Here is a 20,790-nt window from a genome sequence, read left to right on the forward strand (position 1 = left end):
TGCTCGTTTCGCTCAATTATCAGTTATTGTTGTGGCTAAACAGCTTTTCCTGCCTGCACCCAATTGATGCACTTTACTTGGAAATGCCACTGAAAATTAAATGCATAGATTGAACATACAGTAAACACATCGGGGAAATATGAAGTCCACTTGCAAAGACATCCCCAATGCAACTGGTAAATGTATTTTTTCATTTAAATGCTTTTTTTTCTTTTTTTTTACCAGATAATTTATTTGGAACATCTTTTTTTCTTTTTTCTTTTATTTACAACGGAAAACTGGCCTAAATACAAACACCTAAAATCAATATAATAAAACTGAAGCTTTCATTTTTTCCATGACCTAATTCATTCAAACATTGAAACTCTAAAATATAGTTTATATTTGCTGCAGATGGACTGAAATATTCCCACGTCCGGCGAACATTTTGATAATTTGGCGGAGTTACACATGTGACTTGTGAAATTGCTCAACAGCGACACCTGCAAAATTGGAGAAAGGTAGCCTCAGAATCTCATTTCACAGAGAGTTACGAAAATCGGCACACATATGTAACAGGCCAAGACGGAAAAAAACCCCACTCTTGCGACCATACCAAAAACTCAACAGGAAGTCGGATAGTTGGATGAAAATGGCGGATTTTGTTGAATTATTTTCTTAAATGTACAAATTTTCCAGCGCTCGTCCCGGGGGGAAACTCCAATCCACTTGATCTTGGGGTCTTTTGGTAGAAAAGGGGTTAAAGAGCAAAAGTTATTAAAATCTCTCTTAAAAGTTTTAGGGCGTGGCCGTGACCACGCAACGTTTGTTTGTTGTTTGTTGAGGACCCGTTCAACGCTGCTTGCAGCTTTAACTTTATGTTATGCTTTTTAGAAAGTAAGTCATGAAAACAAAAAATACAATATCCTAAAGCCTTGGAATATTTGAAAAATATATTTTTATAATTATGACAATTAAAACAAGTTATAAATGCTGACGTGAATGACAAAGTGATTGACATTTTAGTGAAATTCTCCCTTTATTGAGATGCGCCTGTAGGTACAGGGTTTATTTAACCTCCAGGAACTTGAGAGTAAAAAGTGTTATTTGTAATTTTATTATTATTTTCCAGTGGCATAAATCCAGAGAGGCTCTTTAAGACAGAAAAGGAATGCATGAAGAATATACAGTGCAGTTTAAAGGCATAAGAAGAGATGTCTGTGGGCAACATGTCCACTCCAGAGGACCCAAGTCAGAGGTCTGTGTCTCATTCACACAGTAATGATTGTAAAGACATAGTTCTGACACAAATAAATCAAATCATATGCTATGAGAATTTCTGCAGAGTGAAGTGAAACGTTCCAAAAGCAACAGTGTTACATAACGTGATTTTGGCAGAAGACGGGAGTATTCAGAAAAGCATATTAGACATGGACAGCATCAGCTGCACACATTCCTTTTTTTCTTTTTATTACATTCTTATCTCACAGTTGTATGAATTGCAATTTCAGACAGTCTGAATACATTGTAGTAATGTGTTTCCAGTGTGGAAAGCAGACACAGAAAATAAACCGCGTTTTAAATATAGTTTCCTTTGAATTCATTTACAATTATTCAGAGCATCACTGACAAAGACAAGGTAATTTTGTATGTGTGCAACAAGCTATGGGTATTGTCTTCACCCATATACTTCCCTTTTGTCTTTCTCCCACCATGACACGGCATAACAACCACTTTGTTCAAACGGAGGAAAAAAGAAAAAAAAATGCTGGCAGGAAGTGGATTCCTTTAAAGCTCCCTCACAGACTTTCTGCCCACGTGTTCCAGAGTCATCGTGTCTTCAGATGTTCTCAATGCTCCATAAACACTGTGGCACTAGTACAGGCAAGTGTGTTCATCCAGCCAACAGTTCACAGGGTCCATTAACATCTTGCTCACATCTGAGTCACAGAGGGAGCAGAGGAACTCATATCAGGCGGGCGGGGGACAGAAATCCGACACATAGTGATCTATAATGTGATTAATGATTCAGTGTTTACAGAAAAGATTAAAAAGGCGCTTTTCAGGCCATGTAAAAGGATATAAACATGTGGTACACAGAGTAGGAATTTATAAACACCTTTACTTTATTGTGTGTAAGGCAACAGATGGCTCTTGTTTTATAGTTCATTGCATTTAGGCTCTGGTAACGATTAAAAAAAGTGAATATATTTCACATACTCGATCATTAAAGCAGTTGTTTGCTTTAATTGTAACAGTTTTGCGACACTGAAGAGCCTGAAGGTATGCAGAACTGCAAAATGGTGGTATCACGGTGCATTTCTGGTGCGAGGATAAGCATCTGTCGACCAACTCAAAATCATAACGCAGCACAAGTTCAACTGGTGTCCATTACACCTTGTTTTTCTTTACAACGCCAACCCTCTTGTGGTATTTGAAAGTATTGCAACATGGAAATCTCGAGCAATGTCTTCTGTGGTATTTTTATTTTTTTTTCAAGTTTCCAGGAGTATTAAGAAGATGCTATTGCCAAAGAACAGCATTCGGGACATTCAACAGTCCAGGGATCCCAGCTGTGCCTCTGACCATAAAAAGAGAGTAAAAACATGGAGCCCGGGGAATTCACAGCATTACTCGTCTTCATTTCTGAGGCTAGATGTGCATCAGGGTGAGTCATTCCCCTGAAATGACTCAGAGTGAATACAGTCCAACTGCACTTCACTACCTCAAACATCTAGTTCTTCTCAATACAAACAAAAAAAGGCCACTCTTTGGAATGATGCTGATTTAAAACAGTACAACTCTAAATGAAATACACACACACAAAAAAACAACATAAAATCATTTAAGAATAAACAAAGTGCTCAGTGTATAGTTACTCTCTCAGAGAGATCAGTGGCTGAGGAGTGTCATTTCCCAGCTTGTAAAGGACAGGAGGCCTTGTTGAGTCTTTCGGTGGACGTATCTGCCTATGACAGAGTTCCTCCGCCGCTGTCCCCGTCACTTGCCGGCGCTGTCACCAGGTAAGTACTCAGTTTCACCTGCCGACACCTGAGAAATGCGGCGCGTGCCCCACAAGCGATTTGGGAAATGTCCTGAGCGAACCTGCGGAGGGGGAATAAACATGTAGAATATTGATTTTCGTGATGAAGCTTAAGCAGGAGATTTAAACTCCTTCATCTCACAGTCAGGGTCTCACCTCCTCTGGCTTCCCTGCCCCCACCACAATCAACTTCCCATCCTCCAGTCCCACCAGGATGTGGCTGGACTCTTTGGTGACGGACACACTCCTCACAGGGACCCTCAAGGCCAGCGGGGTTATCAAAGCATCCAGGCTGTGAAATGGGAGCACAGAATTGAAAAACAAAAGTGTTGCTAAAAATCAACTTCAAATGATAATCTCAGTTTGTTTTACCTGCATAAATCTCGTATATGGAGGCTGCCCTGCATGGTTCCCAGGATGACGTATTCAGACACCAGGTGGAGTGCAGTCACCTGCTCCTCCATGTTGAAGGAGGACAGCAGGCATCCATTTATTGTGTAGACATGTAGGGAGTACTTCCCCTGCAGGAAATCAACAGGACACAGATGAGAAACTGCATGTACTGTATGTGTTGTATAATGCACGGTGCATATCCAAGTACCTTCCTGTGGGAGCTCTCCTCCAGAGACGTCTGTACGACGATGTGACCCTCCATGCCAACCTGCAGCCCGGAGATCTGCGCAGGTATGTAGCTGTCAACAGGAGGTCGCAGTGTTCGCAGGAACTGGCCTCGCCGCACCGTGTGCACGATCACAGTCCCGTCCTGACATGACGATCAGCACAGGGTTAAAAAGAAAAACAACTCCCACTCTGATACCTATCAAAATACTGCGCAGTGAACCAGGCATCACACAGAAGAGTTTCAGTTAAATTTAGTCTCCTGTATTTCCCCTGGGAATATGTTTTTCATAATTCTTTCACTGACGTCTTTTTTTTTCCAGCCACATACCGGGACTCTGCATGTTTACGCTTTGGAAGTGAAGTGAGGGAGAAAAATATGTTAATGTATGAGGGCATGAGGTACTATTAAGGGGCAAAATGTAGGTCAGTTCATATTTTTAAACCAATCTTGGTGTTTTCAATAATTATATTACCCAACGGCATTGGCCTATATTATTTAGGGTTGGCAAAAGAAGGGAGAAGGTCATCTGTCAGATTGGTTGTTCAGGTATGCCACTGTTATCCTTTGTGCTCTATTCAGTTGATGCAGCAGTGAAGTGACTCAGTTACATTGTTGTATGACTACTCTTTTTCCAAAGGACTGTAAACCTGAAGGCTCCCTAATCTTGACCTATAACCACCTTGTCTAGACACAAAACTAATCTAAATCTCCACAGCATAAGTGACAAATGAAATTAGCATTAGTCTCAATAACCAGATAAAAACCGAAAATGCAGTAGGTTTAAATTAACTTAACTGATTTAGACTAAAAGGGTTCTTGCCTGGGACGAGGCATAATGGAGAAAACACAGACTTGTGAAAGTGTCGTTCACCCTGGTTGTGTTATGAGGACCAACAAAGACTGGCTACAGGATAGCAACATCTGTCTCCTTCGAGCTATTAAACCTACTTCCTGTAGCTGGCACGCATTACACTCTCATGTCTAATGAACAACATCACAGTTTACTTGGAGAACCTCCAAGTGGTGTTCTCATGCATATCGTTGCTATTGAAGTTGAGTGCAAACATTTACACGTGGACAAAACCACATAACTGACGCACAGCAAAACAGCTCATAAGCACCGACCTTTGACCCCGAGATGGCCATGTCCAGTTCAGTGCTGATGGCCACACAGGTCACCTCCTGGTCGTGTCCGCAGAGGATTTGCACGGGTCGAGGAGACAGGCTGCTGGAGAAGCCACCCTGAAGGAGAGAAGAAAACACAGTTTGGTACTTGTGTTGTGCAAAATCATGTAAGCGTGTGTGAAAACGTTGAGACGTTCACCTGCTGCAGAACCTGCCACACTATACAGGAAGTGTCCCTTGAGCCAGAGATGAGGTAGATGCCACAAAGATCCAGAGCCAAGCAGGTAACAACGTCTTCGCAAAGCACACGAGAAATCAATTAGTAAAAAAAAAAAACTAAACAAAGAAAAAGGACACCATATTGAAGGTGTGACAGTGAGAGCTCACCGATGTGCCGGCAGATCCTGCCCACCAGCTTGCCTTTCCCCAGCTGTGTGACGCGGAGGCTGCAGTCCCAGTGACCCCCACTGAACAGCAGACGCCCGTCGTTGGAGACCACCAGCACCTGAGCGCTGATGTCCACCCCAGGAGAGAAAGGTCCGCTCAGGAAACGCTGCGTCCTGCGACACACGAAGCAGAGCAGGAAGAGATCAATCAGTTAAAAAAAAACAATAATAAAACAAAAATGTAAAACGTGAGGGGAAGGAGCTGGAGCTTAAAAGAAGATGAGATTTATAATCAGCAATTAAACTGTCATGACATCTGCAAATTACACCCTGTGTGAAAACCACGCTTCAAATGCTTCTCTTATCATGATTTACTCTCTGTTAGAATATCCACATTCAAGATCAGTTAAAAATATCCTCCATTAAACCGACTCTCAGATAATTAAACAGGCTTTGAAGCTACGAGGACGGAGAGACAGATGTTTCGTTTTCATCTGTTAGCAGTTTTTTTTTTTTTCCCACCGTGAAGCTATGATAGCTGTAAGTGGCTTGTGCTCTATGGTTTGTGATAATCTAGAAAGAAAATTACCATTCATCAATAAAACGCAAAAAGTACCAAAGAAGCTGTTTTTTCAACATGCAATATCATCAAGAAAACATCTGATCTGCACCCGATTCTCTGTGAAGACAATAACTCCAGTCGCACAGCCAATTTCATTAAGATAAGACTGTGCTATAATACTATACACACACATACTAGAAGACAGAATGCATATGAATTAGGAGTCCTGGAAATAATGGTACGGCCCACAATGACTCCTGATGTCACGTCTGTTTATTCACTTTGCTTCATGTTAAGTGATAGAATCAGTTTATTACACCTATATTTACGAGAGCGTTCTTCCTTTGCAACATTTCCTAAATCTCAGAACAGCATGCTGAATTGTCAGGTTAAACTGTGATCTATAAAAAAAAAAAAACAGTCATGATCCATGAATATACCAGAGATGAGTGTAATATTTGAGATGTCACTCACTTGGGGTTAGTCATGGTGGGGTCTTTAGTGAAAGTGAAGTAGTTGGCAATTTGCTTGTCGTATGGCAGCCAGCTGTGTGTTCCTATTAAACCGTTGGAACTGACGGTCACCTGTTGAGAAAAATTACCGTCACATAAAAACAATGAACTTTTGAAGTGAGCGCTTCAACTAAAGACCTTAAAAAACTAAAAGCAAGATTTTAGAAAAACATCAAGGGCCAGGCAGAAAGCTTAGCGCTGTCATTTAAGTATCTTTCGACTATTACAGATTCAAAATTAATCTATAATGTATACTGTAAAGCCACATATAACAAGGGGATGTTGTCGTCCTCTAACACTGAAAAAACATGACATTGTTTTATTGATTTTCATTGAGTCAGTTTTATCGTTTTCCTTTGTGCACTGATAAGTTTCTTTTTATTAGTGAGAGAAAGTAACCGAATGTTCAGAAAAACTGTTTGGCGAATCAAGCTTTAACTTATAATTTCTTTCCAGCAGCTCAGGAGGATCAGCGAGTTTATCCTCAGTCCCGAAATGTAGATGCAGAAATAGTTTCTGCTCTTTCAGCAGTTCAGGTAAACAGGAATTAACCAATTTTGCAGAGGTTTAGGGAAACGGGAAGGCCTTTATTCCTTGTAACTTCAGTATGAATATTTTCAGGATTGCCTTTAATGCTCTGCAGTCTGTATGTCGGCTCTCTGTAATAATATATTATATATTTTACATTCCTGTGACATTCAAGTAACTTGAAGTCACTCTTACCAGTGTATCAGTGTGCTGGATGATGAAGGGTCGATTCTGGCTCTTTGGTACCAAAGCCTGGACCAGAGGATGTCCATCACTGACCACCTGAAGCACACATGCAAATATATACTTACATGTATAATATTTATCAGCGAAAGGACAGATTGTAAAGCTTTTTTCGGGACCCACCTCCACAAACGGTCGAAGTTTTCCGAGCTGTTTGAAGATGCTCGGGGGCAGAGTGTCCAGACGGGCCTGCCGTCTGGCCGCGTTCTCTGCTGACATACGGGGAGGATGAGGCTCCTGTTCGCAAAACGAAACGTGTCACAGAAGTTCCGCTTTTAAAACCAAAACTCACAGAACATCGCCTCCTGAAGAAGCAGCTGTGTTTTAGCGTTCGAGTGCACCTTGAGGAGCTGACAGGGCGTCTGTCCAAAGTTGCTGATGATGCCTTCCAAGGCTTTGCGCTCATTCTCATTGGCAATCGCATCGAGATCCACAGCACCTGCACAGAGGCCAGAAGACTGTCTGTCATTCATTAGGAAAGAATAACAATTCATGCCTTGGGACTGGACGCTGGTTTGGAAAATACAGCACACGAGAAGATTAGGCAGAATTGTTTGCAGTCAGTCATTACAGTCTTACCCTCATACGTGCAATAGTAGAAGACGTTGAGAGCGTTCACTGCCTCTTCGCCTCTCTGCTTGTAACCAAAGATCAGATCAATCCACTCGTGAAGGTGACTGGAGACGTGCTCAGATTCCTAGAGTGCAGGAAACCGTCTTTATCTCTCATTGCTGTCTATTTACTGTAGCAGTAGAGGAATATAACATAACATGACTCGGTTTTAAGGCTTTGGGTGTCTGTGCAGACTCACCAGGGCTTTCCTGTGTTTCCTGATAAAGTCTTCCCATGATGTCGCCCAGCGAGGCAGCACAACATCCGTCACCGGCTCCTGAGATATCTGTAACTGGCCCAGGTCGAAGCCTGCGACAGCCGTGTGTTCAGTAAACCGATATTCACATTTCAACCACACCCACGCGCAATGCATGAAAATGATTAGCTTTCAAACAGAAAACATCTCGTCACCGTTCATGTTCTGGAGGAATTCTGGGAAGTAGAAGAACTCGGGGATGAGCTCCTTGACGTCAGCCGGACTCTCCATGCGGGCCTGCCAGGCCGCTGCCACCGAGTGGAACTGTCTGTCTGCACAGTCGAACCTGCACAGCGGCAACAGCGTGAGATCAGAGAATACAGAGATCACCTGTGCAAAACCAGGAATTAGCTCCCACCTGCCGCTCTGCAGCTGGATGTGCAGCGTGGTGAACGGCTCCGTGCGGATCATGTAGTGCATGACTCCCGCAGCGTTAGAGTAGTGTGTGCCATAGTGGAATTTGTCGATGGTGCCCGACGGGTCTTCAAAGCTCTCATACCTAGAGAGAGGAAAAAAAATTTGATTCATTTAAAAATCATTTCAAACATTGTAAACAATGTCAGAATGCAACAGTTGAAAAAAATAAAAAATTAAACATAAAAACCTGTAAACTGTAATCTGCTTAACACATCGAGAGCTGGCTGCTCAACACTTCAAATTAAAACTTGCAACGTAACCACGTACTTCTCTCTGACGTTCTGCGCATGCCGCGAGTTGACCACACCGATGGGCTTCGACAAGTCTCTGAAGACAGACGGGTCATCCAGATCCAGAATAGGAGACGTGTAATCACACAAAATCCAGGGGAACTGAAGAACAAACAAAAAAAACAAAAAAAACAAGTCCATTACATGACTTCCTGTCCCTGTGCACCATCTTTGGTAATAAAAGGGCCAGTCAAGATAAACACTAACCACAGGGTACTGCGACAGATCGTTGTAGGTGCGTCCAGCGATCGTATTCAGCTGCATCAGATACTCGAAATTGGAGATTTCTCTGCAGACCCATTTCTGTCAACAACAGCAGACTGGTGACGAAGCTGAACGTCATTCAGTTCAGAACAGCGCAGCTTTCATTCAAATCAAAATGCATTGAAGGTGAAAAACTAGATGAAAATGTGTCCGAAAAGAATTAGGAGGAAGCAAATGCTTATTAAATCCTATCCCCTCTCCAATCTATTTGCACTGGAGTTTTTTAATGTATGTATGTATTTAATATTTTCTTTTAACCAATTACATATTCCCAAACCAATGCAAAATAGAGCAAAGAAAGCAAGTGAGTAAGTCACAGATAAGTACACATGTCGTAACAGTGAAAACACTGAGTGCACATTCAGTTCTTCTTCTTCCCCACACCATGTGAACACCACTTCTTTGTAACGCTGTTTGAACTGCGTCGTGGTTGGACATTGCTTGAGCTCCCCGACAGTCTGTTCCACAGTCTCAGTCCACACACTGAAATACTAAAAGCTTTCAGGGTTGTGCGTGCATATAAATGTTTTAAAATGTAGTTCCCTTCTTAATTTATACCCCCTCTATCTTTTACCAAACCAGTTTCTGGGTGTTCCCTGGTAGTGAGCCATTTGATGCTTGTACATAGCTTGTGCTGTTTGCTGTTTTATGTTTTTGACAGTAAGAATAATAGATTAATGCGATCTCCATAACTGGTGTTGTGTAAGATCCTTATGGCCCTTTTTTGCAGTGTGGACAGTGATTGTCGTGTAGATTTCTATGCATTGCACCAAATCTCTGCTTCACATAAAGTGAATGAGCACCTGTGTGAGTCCGGAGGCCTTCAGCAGCTCTTGGGGTGAGCGGGAGCCAAAGTAGAACAGGTTCGGAAGCCGCAGTCCCAGAATCCTCGAGTACACTTTGTTTCGCACCTGAAGTGAGAACGATTCAGTTCTTTAAATGACTCCTGCACGTCATTTCAAAAGCTTCTCTTTCAGTATACTTGAAAAAGCACAGAGTGATTTGAAAAGACTGTCACCTTCTTTTTGAAGTTGATGAAGTAGTGCGACTGGTCAATGAAGAAAAGCTCCAGTGCAGACCGTCGCAGGTTGTAGCGCCTCAGATGAACCTCTCGAAGCTGAGACAGAGGCCTCTTAAAATCAAACCCGATTCCTGGAGACGAATTCACGAGTCACGTCAGACATAAACCCTTTGAAACGCCGTAAGATTCTGTGGCGCCTATTTCCTACCGTCCTCCGTTTCCTCTTTGTCACTGCTGCCGTCATAGAAGTACAGGTGATGTGTGGTGACCTCCAGACGACCAGGAACAACCGCCACGATGGTGATGAGCTCACAGTCTTCAGACAAAACCAACTTTTCATTCTGGCTCTCATCTTCTCCTTCCCCCCTGGAAGAAAATGGGACAAGTCTAATCTAAATCTGTTGCGTGGCATAAAAACAAGACATTCAAAATCTTTTTGTATCGTTTAAAGTCCTGTTCCGTGAAACAAATACAGCATACAGAAAAGGTAAATTTTCCCATAAACTAATAGGTAATATTTTATATATTTCAAGCCTTTCTCATTTCATTCTTTACAATTTTAGTACAGTGAAATCCATATAATTATGCATTTCTGCTCGCGGCAGAGACAAAAGGTCTTATTGAACAACATTAAGAGCAGGATGAGTCGAAAAACATGTGACGCTACTGTAAAGAAAGTTAAATATTAAAAAGGGAGAAAATGAAATGTGCTTCAGGAAATGTTCTTTTTCATGATTAACTCACAGAAGAGAACTGAAGTAACCAAGACACAAAAGGTGAGCAACGTAGTCAACGTAGAAATCTGAGACTCACGTGTTATCTGCATGGACGAGGTCCTCCTCTCCTAACTGATCGTCCTCCATGTCGCTCACTTTTGCCTCCTTGGCAACAGCCAGTGGGATCTGCTCAGTGTTACGAGGACTGTCCGCTCCTGATGGTCATGAACAAACATTATCTCTGCATCCTTTTGCTTTGTGCAGAAAAAAAGGAAAGAAAAAAAAAAGAAGCATTTTTTTCCACAATGTGAGACATACCCATATTGTCTCTCTGGGCGCTGGCATCACTGTGTGGATCGTAGTTATAGTTGGGCACAAGTTTGAGGCGCATCCTTGAATAGGTCTCTGCATTGGATAATTTCCATTTCACCTCCGGTTGAACCCTAATATATATATTTAAAAAAACAAAGAAAAAATGCAAAGAGATAATTGTACTTTGAAAAAACAAATTTTTCAAAGAGTTTGGATGAATGAGAGCTTGTCCTACCTGTTGGCCCACACGCCTCTCTCACTGGTCAAAAGCCTGCGAAAAGCTTTCCAATGCTGCAACATCACCCCCTGCTGGGCAGAGTTCAGCTTCTGCCAGCTCAGGTACCGGCTGTTCTCACTCCTGACTCGCTTCATGTAGGGATTCACTATCACTTCCTGTTTTCACAGCCAGAAATAAACAGCAGGCAGGTTTAAGTCAAAACTGAAACTTTAGCAGAGTCACCTGTAACACACACTGAAGACGGGACGCTCGTCTCACGACCTGAAACTTAGACTTGCTGTCCGATCTATCTTTGTCGCGTTTGTAGGCCGTGCTCATCAGGTCATCGAAGCACGAGTTCCAGAAATTGGACATGATATCATGGCTCCTCCCGAATGTGTCCAGCTCATACTGCTCCATGGTGGACTGAACCTAGACGCAGATTTTAAACACATGAAGGAAGATTTAAGACACATGAAAAAAAAGAAGAAAGAAATCACATATTCCTCATGCAAATATCCAGGAGTGTTGGTGAGTTACACACACAAAGCATTTCTTAATCAAAATGAAAAGACAGTGGATAAGTGGTTAGCACTATGACAAAATCCCTGGTTTGAGTCCAGTGGGGGCCCTTCTGAGTCCTTACTAGACTGGTTCCTCCATGTTTTTTTTTCTTCTTTCAGAAACTTGGTTTCCAAAAGCATTTATTCGTGACCCTCTCAAATCATCAGGAGATCTTTCTGTTTCTCGTGAAAACATGAATAGGAATGCACAGGCTTCCATACATTTATAATGAAACAGACGACAGGACGTGTCCACTGAAGGGAATGAGAAGACTTGTATGGCTAAGTTTCAAAACTGTCTCCAGGCATAATGAAGTTATTCCATACCGGTTAATGTATAGTGGGATCTGTATACATAAGTAACCTAAACAAAGCAGATTTATGAACACGAACCGTCACATAGAGCAGTGATAAATCTACTCGGCTGGAGAACAGTGCATCTGTTTGGCATCTGTTCATAAAATAACTCAACTACAAGTTCAAGTAGAAACTTAACTCTGCTTTAAATACAGCAGGACGTCAGCCAGAAAACCCTTCTCGGCAGAATATATGAATGCCTTTCTCTTTTCATGACATACATTTAGTTATTTTCAAGAAAGTTTGCATTAGATTTCTAAACTTCTCACAGGGAGGTCAGAAACTTAAAAAAAAACTCTACCCAATTTGAGCCAGAACAGAGCGGATGGCAGACGATATCTGCTTACACAAACTGAAGACAGAGGAAAAGGCTCATTTCACTGCTAAACAAAAGATGATTTACATCTATTTAGATGAGTAATGTCTGGCGAGACACTGACCTCCTGCTGGTAAAACTCCTTCCACTCCACAGTGTCGGAGAATGCCTTCAGGTCCTGGGCGAAGGTGGTGCTGCCGTTGGTGACGGGCAGGTTGGGCAGGAGGTTCTGGAGGGTGACGGGGTCGGCGTGCTGGTCCAGTAGCGTGCGCACAATGGGCACCAACTGGGAGAAGGTCTCTGACTGCCTGCAGTTTTTCTCGTCCATTACGCCTTCTGAACACAAGGGGGCACCCAGACGACCAAGGAGGAAGCAGACCTCCTCCCAGCTCAGGCAGAGCACAGTCTGCAGGAGGCTGTGCAGCTTCACGTAGGCCATCACACACACCTGCAAGGAGGCAACAATTAACTTTCATTCATCTATTGGTTCAGTGTTTGCTTCTTACTATCACAAGGAATAGCTCATATAACAAGAAAATCTGCAAAAATTATGAATTAATGGAAATTACCATGAGAACATCGTCATTCTGGTAAAAGTATTTTATGATGTCGGTTCAATATTTTGCTCAGGTGGGATTAACTTACAACTGACACAAGACTGAAAGTAAATAACCTAAATAATAAATGTTCTTTCAGGGCTCATCAGGGGTGAAACACTGGCCTTTTCAGTACAATGATCTTTCTAGAACAGTGGCTTTCACAGCGTGGAGGAAGCAGGAAGAAATCAGGGTGTCTGAGGACGACGACTTTATAAAACTATTGATTATTCTACTGGCAGACAGTCGTAAAACTGAATGCAAAGGCAGAAAAGACATGAATCAAAATTATACAACAAGTTTTAGTGTGGAAACCTTAAGTGTGACTGTCACAGTATAAAAACATTTCCAATTGACAGCATTAAATAAAACCAGAGTACTTGTGTTTTGTTATGGCTGTACACAACTGTTAACTATATGTATTATATGAAAAACATTGGGAAGTTCAGCATTCAACTGAGAAAAAACATTTGACACTTTAAAACCTAGTGTCCTAGAATAATCCATTCAAGTTTGAAAAACTACAAAGCAACACACACACTCACTACAAATGTATAAAAGTGTATAATATTCAATAAAGTCTTAATTATATAATAGGAAGATGAAACATCAACCCTAAACTTAAAGCTTTGTCCCATTTTGGTTTATTTGTTGAATTGACTCAGCAACAGCCGCCTCAGGCAGTTTTTTCTTCCGACAGTAGTGATCAGGGTGTGTGCAGTGTGCAATTAGGTTCATTCATCACTGAAACAAATGTCTTTAGGGGGGAGATGAACAGATTCTACAGCATGTGTCGAAAACCCTCCAGTTCACTTGTGGTTGCTCATTGGATCCCACAATTCGACATCAAGAGCAGTGGCGGCAGCCATAACTCAGAGACGAGCTGCCCTTTCATACAGAAACACTCCCTACGAGGAATGACTGCAATGTCTTTGAAAAGAAACCCATAGAAGGCCTGGTATTTCAAAACTGACTTTATCTGAGGTGCACTTATCAAGCTAAATAAATACTGTGTATCGCTTTTAAATTATTTGATGCTGCTTTCAATCTTGATGACGGCCGAGGATGTGAAATCTGAGGAAAAGTTGACTTGTTGAGATACTCGACAGCTGGAGTTGTGGGTTCTGCCGACCTGCGAGTGCTGCTGCTGGATATATCCCGTGATGATGCGAAGGCCAATCTGAGCCATTTCTTTGAGCTCGGTGTTTCCTGGGCTGCCAGGGGTGCTATGCCAGGCCTGCAACCTGTCCAGCAGGTTCACCACCCCTTCGAAAATCTGCAATGCAACAACAAGCAGTCAACAAAGGGACTCGTGCAAAAAGGCCCGACCTGTTTCCACACCTTGGCCTCTCAAGTTGAGCATGAAGCCATTCAGTACATTAAATGCAACCAAGCCTGCATTTAAAAAGTTATTCAGTTGCTACCTACACCCAGCCGTGACTCCAAACCTTCCGGGAAAACACAAACAAGAAATATTTATCCTGATGTTTGAGGAAGTAACTGACAACATTTGACAGACACACCCAAATTCCTCCGCTTTGTATTTAGCATTTCAGAAAGTCACGGCTCCGATATTGGCTTCAATATTTCCTTTACTTGTGTGCTGAAATGAAGAAGTAATAGATAGAAAACACTAACCTCTAATTTATAATGGATACTTTTAAATTAATCTTCAACATGAAGTTTTCCGATAGGTTTTTAAATAATACCCGACAGGGACTTCACAGCCAAATGAATTTCTGTGGTCAGCAGCTCAGTCAACAGTAGAAAGCTAATTCAATGCTTTTCAGCAAAAGCAGCTTATGAGGGGAACGAAAAGCTGTACTGAGATCTGAGCTTTAGTAATTCATCAATTATTTAAACCGAGAAAAGTGTTTGCAGACACCAATTACTGCCTGGCCCGCATTGTACCAAGAATTCTTAAATATGACCATTACGAAATGAAGTAATTTGATTTTCATAAGTAAATTTCATATATCAGGTGTATATCTTGTACTTTAGACATGAGCTATCTGATGGTACTAACCGATTGGCCCATAAAGTACTTCAACACAGTATTTTTGATCGGACTGTTGCTGCACACACAAGATCAAGTTTACTGAAAACATTCAAATAGAGGAAGAGGAAATTAAATCTATTAAGTTGACATTTTGGGGCTTCCACTTGGTGTGTGTGATTAAGTTTTACTGCAGTCATGCCATTGTATTTGCTTTTTGTTCAGTTTGGTCCCTTCAGATTTTTTTATGTTCAACAGATTTCTGGACTTAAAACCTTACATCTTCTCTGGTATTTTCACAACCAAACTTTATTGAGAAGGATCCCTCCTCTTTTCAATGATGGGATCAATATAAGGCCACATAAAAAGTGACAGCAGTGCATGGAAATCAGGCGATGTACCTTTTCACTCCACAGTGTTTGGTTGTCTGTACCCTCAGCAAAGAGAAAGTCCTGCAGCAGCCTGAGGAGTCGAACCAGACTGGGGCAAAAAGGCAGAGATACCCCCTGGGCATCTCTCAGATCTGACAGAGACGACTCCAGCATCATCTCCAAAAGACTGTCACAGAAAACAAAGAAAAGAAACGATGGCCACGTCACTGATATATTTATGGATACTTTAAACAAAGGGCGAAAAACGGATGAAGGTGTGGTTCATGTTACTTCATTTGCTGAATCAAAGCGTTTGTTCTCTGAAGGGAAGTAAATGTTGAAATCAATGTAACTGACCTGCGTTTGATGTCGTCAGGAGGCCGGACCAGCTGGCAGGAGGAGCCCAGTTTGGTGAGAACAGAAAACACTTGTCCTCTTTCTCTCCAAACCACATCCTCTGCTCCCTCCGCCCCGCTGCCGCTCCACAACACCGAGAAGACGATGTTGGTTAGCAGGTTGCACAACTCCTCCTCGGGGGTCTGCTGTAATGCAAAGAGCATGTGGTGGAAAAAGAGCACTTCAAAATGTCTTATCAGAAGGTATCGTTCATTCATTTTAAAGTCTCGACTGAGCTTGTGATGTCAAGTGTGATCAGACTGGAAATAGCAGCCAAACCTGTGGGTTGGACGTATTGGAGATCGTGTCTCCAGTCGGAGGGTCTGTCCCGAAGCTGATGCCATCCAGCACGTTCGACAAACTGGAGCTCTTTCTGGGTCTGAGTGGCGGGAATGGTTTGCCTTGCTCTAAAGGAGACGGTGTGTTTGTCAGACTTCCTGCAGGAGTGTGACAGCCCGTCTCTCCCATGCTACCCAAGTCCAACTCAAAGGGTGATGTACCGAACGGAGACAGCGGCTGGTAGTCTCTGCCATCCTCGTCGGGGTCGGACATAGCGACATCAACCACATTGGAGATGGTGGACGAGCGGCTCTCCTGATCCGCCGAGTCAAACGACTTAAAATGAATGGAGCCGGTAAAGTTTTTTAGCGTTGCTCCACCTCCACTGGAAGGCGACTGAGACAAGTCAGAGAATCCCTCAGAGACGTCCCGCTGGCCACCGTCGTCCTCCTCATCCTCGTCCTCGATGTCCTGCGAGTTGCGGTAACTGAGGAAGATGTCCGTGTGTGCGTCGTCTATGACCAGGGCCTTGTCTCGACGCAGCGGAGGCCGGTAGCCCGGGTCGGGGGAGCTGTGGGTGCCGGAGTCGGCGATGCTGGCGGCGTAGGACTCTTTCACATAGAGTTTGGTGAGAACGTCCTGCCAGCCGGGCTGCTTCGCAAGCTGCTTGACGCAGTCCTCGTTGGAGTGGATCAGATGGAAAAGCTGGAATGATTTTTTTTTTATAGAGCGGAAAGTGAGAGACTGTGTTGACTGATTTTCATCAGTATGTCAGTGGATTCATTTTGTAAGGACACTGACCTTGCGGCAGACGTCCAATCGGACAGAGAGGTCAGCGCGATGGGACAGGCAAACCACAGCCAGGAGGTCTCGGAAATTAGGACTCGCATCTGGAAGGCAGCAGCAATGCACGGTTGTCAAAAGCTTGTAAAAACAGTGTTAAATCATTTTCTTTTTAATTATAAAAGCCTGTTTTTATGTTGGGCTGCGTGGTGATGTGGTGGCCACTTAGTGACAATATTCCCACTTTGATTTGTGGCTTAGGGGCCTTTCCCGGTGGCGGTTTTCTCCCACAGTTCAAAAAATCATGCGTGACTATCGACAAATGTGCGTGACTATCTCTCTGTGTGTGTGTACTCTGTAACGGACTGGAAACGTGTCCTGGATCTACCCTGCCTCTTGCGTAACGTCACTGAAAGCTGGGATAGGAAGTATAGAAGATGGATGAATGGTCCTTGTGTTATTACCTGTAGCGAGGACCTGCTCATACAGACAGCGAACAGTTGTCATGGTTACAGGAATGTCTTCGAGAAAACAAACAAGGCCAAGATAACCAAAATCCTTCAATTTGATGCGCTGCTTGTTGCGTTCAGACACTCGCTCGCTCTTGAGGATTTTGTACAAAACCTGCAAGATGACAGCGGAAGTTTGTGAGTTTGTTTCTAATTTACATTTAAAAAAAAGGCAAATAAGGAGGGAGGTTGAGGGAGTTCTCACCCTGAAGACTCTCTCTCTGGCCTCATCCCCAAAGCTTGAAGTGAGCAGCAGACTGTAGAGCTGCTCCACGCCCCAGTCCAGCAGAACGACCTGCACCTGCTCACGAGGAGGGCTGCTCCTCAGGAGCTCGTAGAGCACGTCCAGGGCGCTCACCACCTGAGTGTGAACACAGGAAATATGAAAAAGTTAAATTGGGACAAGTTTGAAGGCTTAGACTTGCCAACAATGAGAATAAATTAAAAAGAAAGTGTGAATGGTAAAGGAGATACAGCCATAAAACACATTAGTATTACCTGCTGCTCCTCTCTTACAGTCACAATGTAACCCAGGAGGCTGTGAAGCTCCTCTGTTGCTGGAGATTTGAGGAAATCTTTCAGCAACGTGAACAGAGACGTCTGAATCGTCTGCTTCTCGTCAGACAGAGAGCTGCCATCTTTCTCCGCACTGAGACAACCGACATAAACAAAAGAGAAGGACATCAAACAAATGGGAGCAAGGCACGAGTGTTTAAAACTGCAGTTGAGTTATTATAATCACGTCTGAATTCACTCTTCGGTGTCCTCATTTCATACTGGTTTTACCTGTAGTACGTCCGAATGGTATCCAAAATGTACTGGACGCCGTACCTCCTCTTCAGCCGCTGCTTGTTTTTGTTTATCACAGACATCAGGTATTGCACATGTGCTTTGGAAGAAGGAGAAGAAGAAGAAAAAAAAGTACTTTGGTCAACTCCCCTCAGGCTGACATTTAAAAATGCCAAACCAATATGCGAGGTTGTGGTGAAAAATTGCTGTAATTTACAAAACAGGGCACAGAAGAGCCGCTTCGGGCGCAGATTTGCTTTTTAATCCTTTTCCGCAGCCTGAACCTGAATCATTAATGTACTCTATCACCCCCTCTATTGTGTTCGACCCTGCTTTTATTCTTTTTTTTTTTTGCGGCCTTGTGTGTGCATACATAAAAGAGCCACAAACAGCTTGGGCAGACATCTAAAGGTTCACAGGTGCATTACTCAGAAACAGAAGGGGTACTTGTGCCTTACCCAGACAAACGGCAAAATGGCTTTTGGTCCAAATGCGGAAATTAAAGAGCAGGTGCTGGTAGAGTTGCTGTTGAAGTGGGCTGTTGCCCTCATTGAAAACCTGCTCCAGTAGCAGCTGACAGGCCATCAAAACATTCATGTCCATCATGCTGCCGGGAACCTGCAGTAAACACAAGGTGGACACGGCGGGTCAGCGGCACAGTACGTCTTTAATTGTTTATGTATCTGTGTGAAAGAAATATCATCTTTCACTGCAAACACGTTTCTATCTTTACCATGTCACAAATGGGAAACCTTTTCTGGTTGGTAGGACATTGTGTCCTTACAGGATGCTCCACCTTAAGAACATGCATTGCAACATATCCTGGCAGCATGTCGGAGCTGCAACAGTGCAGTGTGGCAGTGGCTGCAACCACTGATGATTCACATCTCTGGCAATATGCTGAGAACAACATGATCTATGTTCCCACGAATCTGGAGGAGCCTTTACGACACAAGGTACCTGAATGAGTAACAACTACAGCAGCTGTTTTTATTTGACATGGCTCAGCATCAAATACAGCGCTATGCTTCTACAGTAAAGGAAAATGTGTAGTTTATTCCCAACAAAGAAGAAGTTGGCAAGACTACTTATTAGAAACAGTCATGTCGGTAGAAATATGTGATTACCATATAAATTACTACTTGCATCTGCTTAAAATCCAGTAAATATCATAGATATTAAATTCGGTTTATGAAAAATAAGATATTTTGCAGGACTAAGATGGTTTGTTACAAAATGTGTTGTGCACAATTAGTCTGTTTTGAAGCAGACTGCCTCGTTCGTCATTCGGAGAGAAAGATATCACACAATCGGACGAACCGCATAATTTCCCCCCACAGACGCATTTGATACTGTCATTCTGAAAGAGCCACTGCTGTTTCAACAACACCAGACCCATTCATTACACAGCAATTATACCGCAGCAATACAATGGAAAAAGGTCAGATATTCACTCTCCGATGCTAATCAGCCCTCCTTATTCTTGCGGTTAGTCACCACTTGTTGCAACGGGCTGACGAGTGGAGCCACTTACTTTGCTGAGCATGGCTCCGATGATGCTGGGCCCGTGGCATTGCAGCAGGCTCTCCTGATTGACAGAGTGATGACGAATCAGGTTTTTCACCATCAGCAGGAAGGCAGCGATACTGTTTCTCTCCAGTCTGCCCTCTAAGCGAAAAAGAAAAATAGAGCAAGACAACTTTTGAGACATCCTGTACTACCCAAAGTCATGTTTGTGCATTACAAAGCACTATGCTATCATCTCTCAGAATGAGTCATAACTCATTACTTGTTTCACTGTCGTGAACCTAGTTTCAAACATTTGACCAATTAGCATTGATTTCACAGTCTTTACTAAGCTTATCTAGCACTTCCTGTGTGTGGACTTTCATTTTGTACTAATAAGAACGTGAAATCACTTTGAAGGTCATGGTTAATAATACACTCAAACAGAACGTACATTCACATCACAATGCCTGCATGTATAAACGCCATGATTAAACATTTCTGACGAACACGCATGCAGATAGTTTTGTTTCGTTGACTCACGCTTTCAGATAAGCAACCTTTGAGATCACTGCCTCAACTCAACGAGTGGTATATTATGTTCACACTACCAACAAATGACATCTCAATCATTTTGCAGAACTACTGAGTGTAGTGAGCAGCATTTCCCCCACAAAGTGAGAAGCTCCTGGTTTGATTCTGGGTTTATGCACTGTGAAGTTTGTATGTTCTCCTTTTGTGTGCGTACCTGTATTTACTAACGTGAGCCACAAAACAATACAATCATTAATACAAAAAAAGGCCCACATTGCCTTACTTTGCGCCCCAGGAACCAGTTGAAATGACCTGAATATAATGCATTACTGACTTTTTTTTAAAGATCAAAATGGTCAAAAGCACACATGATATTCATTAAATTTAGAGGGATATAATTAATACTTTTTATCAAATTGGTCACAATTTGGTCTCCTGGCGGTGAAAATCACCTTTCTGCAGCCTTCACGACGACAAAAATCTGGTCTTGTAGATAAAGATGACATTTTTAGAATACTTTCCCAGACATGTGATGATGCTGTACTTTTAATTAAAGTTAATAATCCCCTTTCCAACCAAGCCTACTGCCTCTCGCTTCTGACAATATCGAATGTGTCTGTTTTCATCTCTTCCGAGTTACTGTACGCAAGACATCCATGGATCTTTTGAACAATACTATATTAGCTATAT

The 20,790-nt window shown here is 42.7% G+C and overlaps 1 protein-coding gene across 5 annotated transcripts in view; it reads right to left on the reverse strand.

Moving 5' to 3' along the window:
* Positions 1 to 995: 995 nt before the first annotated feature.
* nbeal2 (neurobeachin-like 2) overlaps positions 996 to 20,790 on the reverse strand; it is a 35,659-nt gene continuing 15,864 nt past the window's right edge. For 3 of the 5 annotated variants that reach the window (XM_080471617.1, XM_080471614.1, XM_080471616.1), the window contains 36 exons: positions 19,595 to 19,728; positions 18,519 to 18,678; positions 18,058 to 18,160; positions 17,770 to 17,920; positions 17,477 to 17,632; positions 17,227 to 17,386; positions 16,781 to 16,869; positions 15,980 to 16,684; positions 15,662 to 15,846; positions 15,335 to 15,491; positions 14,070 to 14,213; positions 12,466 to 12,789; positions 11,388 to 11,537; positions 11,124 to 11,281; positions 10,895 to 11,019; positions 10,674 to 10,791; positions 10,069 to 10,226; positions 9,858 to 9,991; positions 9,643 to 9,750; positions 8,783 to 8,878; positions 8,553 to 8,677; positions 8,227 to 8,367; positions 8,024 to 8,154; positions 7,812 to 7,921; positions 7,580 to 7,697; positions 7,342 to 7,439; positions 7,124 to 7,237; positions 6,953 to 7,039; positions 6,192 to 6,301; positions 5,157 to 5,329; positions 4,969 to 5,063; positions 4,770 to 4,886; positions 3,624 to 3,785; positions 3,395 to 3,543; positions 3,179 to 3,314; positions 996 to 3,084 (listed from right to left, as the gene is read on the reverse strand). In XM_080471617.1, the coding sequence (XP_080327743.1) occupies positions 2,980 to 3,084; positions 3,179 to 3,314; positions 3,395 to 3,543; positions 3,624 to 3,785; positions 4,770 to 4,886; positions 4,969 to 5,063; positions 5,157 to 5,329; positions 6,192 to 6,301; positions 6,953 to 7,039; positions 7,124 to 7,237; positions 7,342 to 7,439; positions 7,580 to 7,697; positions 7,812 to 7,921; positions 8,024 to 8,154; positions 8,227 to 8,367; positions 8,553 to 8,677; positions 8,783 to 8,878; positions 9,643 to 9,750; positions 9,858 to 9,991; positions 10,069 to 10,226; positions 10,674 to 10,791; positions 10,895 to 11,019; positions 11,124 to 11,281; positions 11,388 to 11,537; positions 12,466 to 12,789; positions 14,070 to 14,213; positions 15,335 to 15,491; positions 15,662 to 15,846; positions 15,980 to 16,684; positions 16,781 to 16,869; positions 17,227 to 17,386; positions 17,477 to 17,632; positions 17,770 to 17,920; positions 18,058 to 18,160; positions 18,519 to 18,678; positions 19,595 to 19,728 (5,486 nt within the window). In that variant the 3' untranslated portion in view covers positions 996 to 2,979. The remainder of the gene's footprint in view (positions 3,085 to 3,178; positions 3,315 to 3,394; positions 3,544 to 3,623; positions 3,786 to 4,769; positions 4,887 to 4,968; positions 5,064 to 5,156; positions 5,330 to 6,191; positions 6,302 to 6,952; positions 7,040 to 7,123; positions 7,238 to 7,341; positions 7,440 to 7,579; positions 7,698 to 7,811; positions 7,922 to 8,023; positions 8,155 to 8,226; positions 8,368 to 8,552; positions 8,678 to 8,782; positions 8,879 to 9,642; positions 9,751 to 9,857; positions 9,992 to 10,068; positions 10,227 to 10,673; positions 10,792 to 10,894; positions 11,020 to 11,123; positions 11,282 to 11,387; positions 11,538 to 12,465; positions 12,790 to 14,069; positions 14,214 to 15,334; positions 15,492 to 15,661; positions 15,847 to 15,979; positions 16,685 to 16,780; positions 16,870 to 17,226; positions 17,387 to 17,476; positions 17,633 to 17,769; positions 17,921 to 18,057; positions 18,161 to 18,518; positions 18,679 to 19,594; positions 19,729 to 20,790) is intronic. The other 2 variants (XM_080471618.1, XM_080471615.1) reach the window with 1 other exon arrangement.

Source organism: Lipophrys pholis (genome assembly GCF_963383615.2).
Source record: "Lipophrys pholis genome assembly, chromosome: 9".
In the NCBI taxonomy this organism is placed as follows: domain Eukaryota; kingdom Metazoa; phylum Chordata; class Actinopteri; order Blenniiformes; family Blenniidae; genus Lipophrys; species Lipophrys pholis.